General features: G+C 40.2%; 1 protein-coding gene across 4 annotated transcripts in view; it reads left to right on the top strand.

The window, feature by feature from the left end:
• The first annotated feature begins 2,008 nt into the window (after positions 1-2,008).
• The window catches only part of rnaset2l (ribonuclease T2, like), a 53,465-nt gene continuing 43,829 nt past the window's right edge, over positions 2,009-11,644 (top strand). For 2 of the 4 annotated variants that reach the window (XM_043681031.1, XM_043681029.1), the window contains exons 1-3: positions 2,009-2,115; positions 5,171-5,277; positions 9,902-9,956. In XM_043681031.1, coding sequence (XP_043536966.1) covers positions 5,195-5,277; positions 9,902-9,956 — 138 coding nt within the window. In that variant the 5' untranslated portion in view covers positions 2,009-2,115; positions 5,171-5,194. The remainder of the gene's footprint in view (positions 2,116-5,170; positions 5,278-9,901; positions 9,957-11,644) is intronic. The other 2 variants (XM_043681027.1, XM_043681028.1) reach the window with 2 other exon arrangements.

Genomic DNA, 11,644 nt, shown 5'->3' with positions numbered 1-11,644 from the left:
ATTGAGTATATTTAAGACTGAGATAGATAGGTTCTTGATTGTCAAGCAGATCAAGGGTTATGGGGAGAAGGCAAGAGAATGGGGTGAGAAACTTATCAGCTAAGATTGAATAGCAGAGCAGACTCAATGAGCTGTATGGCCTAAATTCGCTCCTATGTCTTAAGGTTATATGTACCACCAAAGCATTGGTGCTTGCTGCATTCCTCTGAGGAACCATCAACTTCAAATGAATCAGAATGGAAAACTAATTAGTGAGCAGGAACTTAGGGGATTCCTGTGCCATCTACTTGGCTCTTTTCCACTGCCTGGCAGTCACTCATTCCCTATTTTCTTGCATGTCCCTACTTTGCAGTGTGAATGTTTCTCTGGACATGTTATCCACATAGTTCTTTGGTTTGTGGATACTCCAGCAACACCAGCTATCACTTCAGCTGGTGATACTTTTTTTCTGTATGTGCTATCGTATGGGCAGCATGGACAAGTTCGGCCAAAGAGCCTGTTCTATGCCTCTATGACTCTACCTAGGTCATGTGAAATGTCTATGACCCACCACATGCCCAGCATGGGCATTCTATTTGGTTGTACTGTTCGGCTATTTCTTAACCTTATTTTTGCACCAATTACTATAAGATTATTTTTCTTTTGCAGATTTGTTTTAAAAAATGACCAATCCTTGAGGCACATTTCCTAATAGCAGCTGCTCATAAAGGAATACTCTCTCCCTTCCTTCACTGAACTCTCAAGTCAGCAAGCTGAATGTCTGGTAATAAACCTTACTTAAAGCATCTCTTTTCTCCATGCACTGGATTCCCACTTTGAATCCAAATCCCTTAATCTGTCTTGCCTGACCCAGGCATTGACATTACTGACACAAAGAATTACAATTCTTCACTTTTATTGGCCTAGCCCTGAGACTCTCTCTGAAAGATCACTTCATCATGGGCTGTCTCAACAATTACTCCCATTCTGGTTTATCACTATCCTTTCCTGGATCTGTATCCTCCCCTGGACTCCAGAAAGGATGCCCCTCAAAGGTATAACTTCACTCTTCACACCAGGCCAGTCCTGTGACTGAGGTTTTCCCCAAACTTCAAACTTAGTTACATCAAACAAACATTGCTTTTAAGTATTTCAACTCCATTCTTCTGAGCCCCTTACAGATTGCCAGACACAGATTCAGTTGCCTTCCCAGTTTATCAGCACCCAAGGACTTTCTTTGAGTTCTGATTCCACCACTTAGGTGCCTACTAATTCCTAGAATTTCTGTTTAAGGTCTACCACATGGAGCCCTCCAACTGCTCACGACTCCTCGTCGATTCTCCTACACAGAGTCTGTGTCGTTTAGCTGCCTTTCCAGCAATCATGCAAAACGCAGTACTCCTAGCATGCAATCTACTTTGCCTTCTCCCTTTTGTATCCTCATTCACTGCTCAAAATCTGTAAACTCCCCTTCAGTGACTCCTGATCAGTCCTGAGTGACTTATCAAAAACCTTGCAAAAAGCCCCTTTCTTATTGCTGGGCAGAATTGACTTATGCTGTCTTGCAATCTTTCGAATTGTCATAAATGTTACCTTGATCAATATAGAAAAAGTGGCTACAAAGGAATTCATCAATTTTTTGACAACAGGCCTTCACAGGCCCTAAACAGGTCAATTATCTATGCACAGCTTAGATGGCCACGCTGCCTCCAACTCTGTATCTGGGAAATTTGCCCAGGGTGGGATGGAGCTGAGGAACCAATGTGCATTCAGATGTGCTATTTTTAATACAATTTCACCTTGGTGCCCTCCCTCAGTCCAATATACATCACCTTAAAATTCTGCCCATCATGTATTACTTGCCTTGCCATGAATTCTAGCTAATTCAACATTATTTGTTAAGGAAAGTTCTGCAAATGCACTTTCTGTCCCACAAAAGAACTCCAGCTTATTGGCTGCACTATTACATCCATTTGAAATCTTTCTACGTATTGAAAGAGGAAGTAAAAAGGAGACTTCTTCTTTTTGTCACCATTCAACATTTTATATTTAGAAAATTTCAGATAGTCGAAACAAATCCGGTTTGTTAAACTACAGAGAGCCACAAAATAACTCATCTGAGTACTTCAAACAGTGGTAAGTAGCTAGTTTCATATAATTTCTGCAGTGAATGTAGCATAACACCCATCAGTTGTTGCACATGTTGGTTCTTTAAAGGAGCCATTTAAATAACAGCACTAGAAGGCATTGGTTTAATGTGAGAGAGGTAAGTTTTAAAAGGGACATGTATGCTGCTACATGGAGAAGCACTGACACCTGTGAGCACATATTGGAAAATTTGCATTTCCCATGACTGTCTGTCCCTTAAGAGGCATGGAAAGAAAATTGCAAGTGGTTACTTGTGTTTAAATATGTGATACCGGTCCAAAGAGCTCTATGCATTGTCACCGAAGAGATAAACCTACTTCTATATCATTTAGTTAAAAACTATAACCAGAAAGAAGTGGATTTTTCTGCTTTCAGAAGGTGATAATAACAAATATATTCCAAATTCTGCTAACAAATCTGCGTACAGAATTGCTGTTAGTAACGTTCAGATGATTGACAAATCACAGTTCTGATGAAGGGTCACTGGACCCGAAATGTTAACTCTCTTTTTCTCTCTACCAATACTGCCAGACCTGCTGAGTTTCTCCAACACTTTCTGTTTCTCATCTAGACCTAATGTTTGCTATCCAAAACTCTTTAAATATTTTTTGTAAATTGTAAATGTTGTATGGTCACGAAGTTGTTTTTTGCACAAAAAGTTCCTGAAGTCATTGTTAGAGAGTTATACAACATGGAGTAACCAAAACCAGCTTGATCGAAGCACAGCTGACAATCTGACATTTAGATCTAGAATAATTTATGGTATACCGACTTCTGCAGGGCTGATAATGATGTCCTACTGTTGTGCCATTGCACTATCGATCTTTTGGTGCTGTGAGTTGACTTTGCATTTTCTTATAAAATGAACAATGGTCCTCGCGTATATTGTATTATGTACCAGAGTCATCTCAAACAAACGGTGGGAATGTGGTGCCAGCATCTCTTAAAGATATTGCTTAGTGTTCTGTTATTGAGGATTGCTAGTGAGTAAGTTAAAATGTGCCAAGTAAATTCACATCTTAATATTAATATCCAATAATATGGACAGCATGAACTCAGTACGTATACATCCCATGGACACATCTCTTATCCACCATGGTATCCACCATCTCTTACATTTAATGCACAGAGATTTGAGAGCTTTTTGTATTTTCTTCAATTAAGCAGAAACATTTAGAAGATGTTAGTGCAGATGTATGGATGCAAATATAAATATCCTGCTTTCAAATTGAGAAGAATAAGATATAATTTAAAAGGTAATATATCACTGTAAATCCTTTTAAGTTCCTCTTCTGTAAATGCACTGAGATAATCACAATGCTGCAGACTTTGAAGTCTCAAATATGTTTCAAATGCACAGCAGGAACACACCTGAAACCTATCTTTTTTTTCCATTCAGCTGCTGACTGATTCCAGTGTTGTTTAACTATTGTAGAAGTGGAAGTTGATTAGAAAGGTGAAAGTGTACTAATGGTTTTGTCACACTGCATGATCATTCATGGAAATCAATGTGGAATAGTCAATAGAATCTTCAACAAATGAATCATTCGCTTTATCTAGCACATAACCCTTTTCAGCATGTACACAGCATAAGAAGTAGTGACATGAAGCCCCAGATATCAGTCAAATCAAATATACACATTATTTACACAACAATGTAAAACTGTCTCTAGGGCAGTGTTCCCCACTAGTTAAGATGTTTTTTATACCCTTTACATGAAAAATATTTGCACTGTTACTTGCTGGAAGTGCAAGCTAATAATTGCAGGACTAATGGATTCTCTCCTTAACCAAGCCATACAGTCATAGAGAGGTACAACATGGAAACAGACCCTTCGGACCAACTCATCTGTGTCCACCAGATAACTGAAACCAATCTAGTCCCATTTGCCAGCATTTGGCCCGTATCCCTCCAAACCTTCCTATTTATATATCCATCCAAATGTCTTTTAAATGCTGTAATTGTACATGTCTTCACCACTTCCTCTGGCAGCTCATTCCATACACGCACCACCCTATCGTGAAAAAGTTGCTCCTTAGGTCCTTTTAAAAACTTTCACCTCTCACTTTAAACCAATGCCTTCTAGTTCTGGACTACCCCACCCCAGGGAAAAGATTTTGTCAATTTACATTATGCATGGCACTCATGATTTTATAAACCTCTATAAGGTCACCCCTCAGCCTCCAACATTCCAGGGAAAATAGCCCTGCTCTATTCAGCCTCTCCCTACAGCTCCAACTCTGGCAACATCCTTGTAAATCTTTTCTGAACCTTTCAAGTTTCACAACATCCTTCTGATAATAGGGAGACCAGAATTGCACACAATATTCCAAAAGTGGCCGAACCAATGTCCTATACAGTTGCAACTTGACCTCCCAACTCCGAAATTCAATGCTCAAACCAATAGAGGAAAGCATATCAAATGTCTTCTTCACTATCCTATCTATCCTTGACTCCACTTTCAAGAAACTATGAACCTGCACTCCAAAGTCTCTATGTTCAGCAACATTCCTCAAGACCTCACCATTAAGTGTACAAGTCCTGCTCTGATTTGCCTATCCAAAATGCTGTGCCTCACATTTATCTAAATTAAACACCATCTGCCACCCCTTGGCCCATTGGTCCATCTGATCAAGATCCCATTGTACTCTGATGTAACCTTCTTCGCTATCCACTATACCACTAATTTTGGTGTCATCTGCAAACTTAGTAACTATATTGCCTAAACTTTAGCGGGGTGCTGAAACAGTAATGTGAATTACAGTTTAACTCCTTCCAAAGAGAAATAGAAAGAAAAGAAAGAGTGGATTAAAAGTCTAAAATTGAGATGTTGTTTGTACGAAGCACAGAGTAGAGCAAAATAAATTAATCATCAGATTTGAAATTTACAGTGCATCTTTGAACCCTGAATTTGCTAGCTGATTTGTGCATTAATAGTAATCTGCACCATAAATAGGGGATTTTTTCTCAGCAAGATTTGGCACAACACCTTTAGAAAGATTCCCAACAATATAATTCATTGTTTATTCTGTCTTTTGATAGGAGAACTGTGACGGCACTTTGCTAATGGCCTTGTACATTGGAATATGTTTAGCTGTTGTTTATGGTCTCACAGCCATGACTGCAGCACAAGCTGATATGAAAGACAGGTAGGTTTTGTATATTGTAATCTGCTGCATCTGCTACAATAAAGCTAGTACCTAAAAATATTACTGCATTTTCTGTTCCTGTTTCTCATTTCCATTATGGTACAATGTTTAATAGAGTTCATTCCACTGTCATTGTAGGCTTTCCCTCTATGCTATAATTGTGCGTGTGGTTTCTTTGAATTTCACTGAGAGATCTTTTTCAGCACACAAACAAGGACATGCCAAGTATTCAAAGGATTAATCATTTAGCGTATTCACTGCATAAAATCAACAGCTAGATCCTGCAGTAAGTGGAGAAGTGATAGCGTTTGCCACGTGTGACCTTGAAGAAAGCTACTCACAAAGAGAAAAATCACACAATACCAGGTTATAGTCCAACAGGTTTATTTGGAAGCACTAGCTTTTGAAGCACTGCTTCTTCATCAGGTGGATGTGAAGCAGGACCATAAGACACAGAATTTATAGCAAAATATTACAGTGATACAATGAAACATTGAAGAAACCTAAACAGTTACATCTTTCATCTTTTAAAATAGGTTTGCGGTTTTGTTCTTTCACATGTAAATCCAAGAACTTCTTTTAAGTCACATTCTCAAGAACCCAGTTTTATAACAAAATGTGACATCTCAGCTCAGACAATGACTAAGAGGTGTGAGTTTAGAGTCTGTCTGTATCCGAATCTTGAGTCAGACTGGTTCTATTTCCAAAGAGAAATTTACAAAATATTACAAAAACATGTAGGTTCTGCATTTTTTGAGCAAAATAGAATGTATCTGCAAATATAATTTTGCAAATACAAATTCACCCTATAAACTTATACGTGTGTGCACATGATGGGGAGAGAGAGAGACAGTGAGTGTGTGCATGTGAGTATGTTCGTGTGAGTGCATGTGAGAGAGTGCATCTTTGCAAGCTTGATAAAGTGTGTGCATGAGTGTGATGGGGTATAAGCCTGTGAGAGGTGTGTGAGTGTGGGGAGTGTATGTGCATGCCTATGAGAGAGTCTGCGTGAGTGTGTTAGTTTGTAAGAGGGTGTGTGTATGTGTGCTTGTGTGTGAGTGTGTGTGAGAGAGATAGTGTACAGTGCAGTGGGGTCACTTATGGTATGACATGAACTCAAGGTCCTGGTTGAGGCCATCCTTATGAGTACCGAACTTGGCTATCAGCCTCTGCTTGGCCACTTTGCGTGGTGGCAACTGATAGAGTACCCTTCATTGTCCAGTACTTCCCGGGAGCCGAAAAACTACGCCATGATCTTCACAGCCTGCAACTCATTATCGCTGAGGATGAGCACCTAGCCAAGACCTTCCCTATGCCTCCACTTCTTCCTTTTAACAACCACCATCCCTTAAACAGATCATTGTTCACAGTAAACTGCCCAGCTTTCAGGACATCCACCACAACACTGTACAACCCTGTCATGGCTACCACTGCAAGACGTATCAGAGTGTCAACACGGATACCATCATTACATGTGGGGACACCGGCTACCAAGTGCAGGTACTCATGTGACCCGGCCAACATTGTCTATCTCATATTCTGCAGGCAAGGATGCCGCAAGGTATGGTACATTGGCGAGACCGAGCAGATGCTACGACACTGGATGAATGGACACCACACAACAATCACCAGGTAGTGTTTCAGTCGGGACAGACAACAATGCAAATTGGCTGAGCAGATGCTGATAGCCAAGTTTAGTAACTATGAGGATGGCCTCAACTGGAACCTTGGGTTCATGTCTCAGTACAGGTGACCCCCATCACCACACACACACACGTGAGTTTTGAAAGATTTGTAGCTTAGGTTGGGGTTTTGGATGTAGGTTTGCTCGCCGAACTGGACAGTTTGTTTTTAGACATTTCGTCATCATACTAGGTAACATCTTCACTGAGCCTCCGAATGAAGCACTGGTGGTGTAGCCCGCTTACCATTTATATATTTAGGTTTCCTTGGGTTGGTGATGTCATTTCCTGTGGTGATATCATTTCCTATGGTGATGTCATTTCCTGTTCTTTTTCTCAGGGGGTGGTAAATGGGATTTAATCCAAGCCAACACATCCATCCTAGGACAAGCCAGAGACACGCACGAGAATTCCTAGAAGCATGGTATTCCAACCGGAACTTCATCAACAAACACATTGACTTGGATCCCATTTATCATCCACTGCGAAAAAGAACGGAGGCTCACTGATGACGTTACCTAGTACGGTGACAAAACATCTGAAAACGAAGCTACCAGCTCAGCAAACAAACTTACATCCATACACACACACTCTTACATACTCACACACTCATGCAGACCCTCTCTCATACACAAGTTCTCTCTCACACGCATGCACATACACACTCCACAATCACACCCATGCACACACCCTCTCACAGGCTTATACCCCATCACACTCACACACGCACTTTACCAAGCTTGCATACATGCAAATACGCACTCTCTCACGTGCACTCATGCTCCGACACACAGACTCACATGCACACACTCACTGTCGCTCTCTCTGCACGCACACACGCATAAGTTTATGGTGTGAATTTGTATTTGCAGAATTATATTTGCAGATACATTCTATTTTGCTAAAAAATGCAGAACCTGCATCTTTTGTAATAATTTGTAAATTCTACTTTGGAAATATAACCAATCTGATTCAAGATTGGGATACAGACAGACTCTAAACTCACACCTTTAAGGCATTGTCTGAGCCGAGATGTCACCTTTTGTTATAAGACCTTAAGTTACCTTGACAATGTGACTTAAAAGAAATTCTGGGATTTACATATTAAAGAACCAAAACAGCAAACCCATTCTAAAAGATGAAAGATGTAACTAGGTTTGTTTAATGTATTATTGTATCACTGTAATTCTTTTGCTATAAATTCTGTGTCTTATGGTCCTGCTTCACAACCATCTAATGAAGAAGCAGTGCTTTGAAAGCTAGTGCTTCCAAATAAACCTGTTGGACTATTATCACTGTAATTCTTTTGCTATAAATTCTGTGTCTTATGGTCCTGCTTCACAACCATCTAATGAAGAAGCAGTGCTTTCCTTCCATTCAGCTATGACCTGGTGTTGTGTGATTTTTAACTTTGTCCACCCCAGTCCAACACCAGCATCTCCGAATCATGACTCACAACGAGGTATGTACTGCGCAGTATGGATTTCACCTTTCCCAAATTTAAGTCAATTCTGGTGCTCACAAAAGGGCATGCACTAGCAGTGATGTCATCAAGCAGATGAAGTTGCCAATCACATTGAAGAACTTTCACAAACAGCAAACCAAGTAAAGACCATCCTTATAAAAGCAAATTACTGGATGCTGGAAATCTGAAACATACACAGAGAATGCAAGAGAAATTCAGGAGGTCTGGCAGCATCAGTAACAGAGAAACAGATATTTTTTCAGTCTAGCATGACTCTTCTGCTGCTAAACAGTCACACCAGGCTCGAAACTTCAACTCTTTCTCTCTCCAGAGATACTACCAAACCTGCTGAGTTTCTACAGCATTCTGTTAAAGGCCATCCTTCACTTTTTGATTATTTTGCAGGGAGTGAATAAATATATTCCCCAGTGAGGGAAACAGCCTCTCAGCATCTACATCAACTTTGCTGTGGTTTTTATTTTCTCTTATTCATCTAAACTCTAGAAAATATCGGCTCACTTGACTCGAGCTGAATGGAAGGTAGGAAGTCAAAAGGTCAATGATCTGACTGACAACTATTGAGTTGTCCTTGAGCAAATGGAATTGAGAACCAAGGTAATTTCCCTTCCTGTGTGTGCGTTACTGGGTTAGTATACCATTTGCTATGTACGTTTTGTTTTTTTATTTCCTTTAAATCTCTTCTCTCCCCTTGAGAAGACGCTGGCCATATTGGGGTAACCATCCAGTCCACTCCACTTCAAACATAAACTTTGTTGGTGAATATGAAGAAGATGGAAAATACATACAGGAATACATCATGCAGCCCCTCAAGCCTTCTCACCAGATAAGATCATAGCTTAACTCCATTTTCCTGCTTATCCCAATATACATTAAGTATAAAACCACAAGTCTGGTGGCTTATTTAAAATGCTGTACCACAATTAGCCTGATTCTGCTTTCACTGAGCAAACATATATCTTCACATTCCAATGCAAACCCATTGAGAGAGCTATCTCTGCTGTGTTTTTTCTTACCCCTTCCTGTTTATGAGGTTCTAAGAACAATTATAGCACCTAAGTTATTAAGATTGGTTAACCAAGCCTGCACTGATGATTGTAGCATCAATGTTTGTGTGGGTTAGTACCAGATGGGCAATTTATGTACCCTCTAGGCCACTAGGAGGTTAACCCAATGCAATATTAACAACTGATACACCAAAAGTATAAGTCCAAGTCCTAGAGTTCTCCTGATTTCCTGCTATAAAGGGTAACAGACGGTGTTGAAAGTAGCATTCAAGGGATAGAACAGTGGAAACTGTATTAAATATGGTAATAGTACTTAATCATTTTTCAGGGTGTTTCACCTGGCAACAACCACGGTTATAATGGGAGACAATGGGAAAATAAAGGACCATATTTTTTATCTTTAAACATAATTCAACTACATTGGTCCTTATTTTGTGATCTTTGTTTCAAAGTTGCCGATGGAAGTGTTTGACATTTGCTCAACTGTGGCCAGGATCATTCTGTCTGGTAAGAAATTTGTAATTAACTTGTGCATTCATTCATGGAATGTAAACATTGCTGGTTAGGATGGCATTTATTACCTATCCTTAATTGCACTTGAAAAGATGGGGATGAACTGTCTTTTCTTCAACTGTTGCTAACCAGGGGGCTATAGGTGCACCCGTAGCATTCTTAGGAAGGGAATTCCAGGACTTTGACCCAGCAACAGTGAAGGAAAAACAATATAGCTCTAAATCAGAATGGTGTATGACTCGGAGTGATGTTATAGGTGATGGAGTAGAGGACATGGATTTTGAAGCAGCCCTGATGTGTTGATGGTACAGTTTGCTGCCACTGTGCATCAGTGTGGAGGGAGCGAATTGTAAGGTAGTGGATGGGGCATTTTTTTTTGTCCTTAACGTTAATAAGGTCATAGGAGCAGAAGTAAGCCATTTTGCTTTAACAGTCAGTGAGATCATGGCTGATCCGATAATCCTCAACTCTACTTTCCTGCCTTTTCTCCCGAACCTTTTATTCCCTTACTGATTAAAAATCTATCTCAGACTTAAACACCAGCCTCAATAGCCCTCTGCAGTAAAGAATTACACAGTTTCATTAAACCCTGACAGAAAATTTCCTCTTCATTTGAGTCTTAAATCAGCTGGTTGTAGACTCTCTCATAAGGGTGTGGGATCGTGTTCAATAACAACCGAGATTGGTGAGTGGTGAAAATTGCCTCTTTATTGAGCGTCCACAGTAGCACAGCTCGAAGTGGCGATGGAATCCAAAGTACAGTATTACAGTAGCCTCTTTCAGACACAGTTTTTACATAGATTGAAATTTTAGCACTCTGGTGTTACATAGGGGGAAGCAGGAGATGGTTTAAACGTTTGCTAAATGCTGGCTATTACTCCTGATGGGATTAGAACGTCTATCCAGTCTGAGCTTGCATAATTAAGAGGTGTTAGTCCTTTTGTCTTTAAAGTTAGTAATGTTAGTAAAAATACTAGACCCATGTGATCTAAATAAGTGAGAAATGATATGTGTACTAAATAAAAGTATAGAAGATATTAAACTGATCTTCTGCAGCTGGGTTGTGAGACTTCATTTGATTAGAATCCCTACAGTGTGGAAACAGGCCATTTGGCCTAACAAGTCCACACCGACCCTCCAAAGAGTAACTCAGCCAGACCCATTCCCCTACATTGACTAATGCAGCTAACACTATGGGGCAATTTAGCATGGCCAATTGACCTGACCTGCACATCTTTGGATTGTGGGAGGAAACCAGAACATCCGCAGAAAACCCATGCAGAGAATGTGCAAACTCAACACAAACAATCACCCGAGGTGGGAATTGAACCTGGGTCCCTGGCTCTGTGAGGCAGCAGCACCAACCATTGAGCCACGAGGCCACCCATTTCTACCAGTAGTTAATAATCCAATTTAGACACGCAGAATTTGCATAACCAAATCAGAAATTGCTGGAAAAACTCAGCCGGTCTGGCAGCATCTGTCGTGGGAAATTAGAAATTAACATTTCAGGTGTAGTGATCTGTTCTGAAGATTTGGCCTGTATCCCTCTAAATCTTTTCTATCCATGTACATTCACATGTCTTTTGAATATTGTAATTGTACTTGCCACCACCACTTCATTTGCAGCTTATTCCATATATGCACCGCCTTCTGTGAATCACAAAAGTAGCATCCAAGCT

Source organism: Chiloscyllium plagiosum, chromosome 41, assembly GCF_004010195.1.
Source record: "Chiloscyllium plagiosum isolate BGI_BamShark_2017 chromosome 41, ASM401019v2, whole genome shotgun sequence".
Taxonomy (NCBI): Eukaryota; Metazoa; Chordata; class Chondrichthyes; order Orectolobiformes; family Hemiscylliidae; genus Chiloscyllium; species Chiloscyllium plagiosum.
Note: the sequence above shows the minus strand (reverse complement) of the source record. Positions and strands in the feature narration are given on the sequence as shown.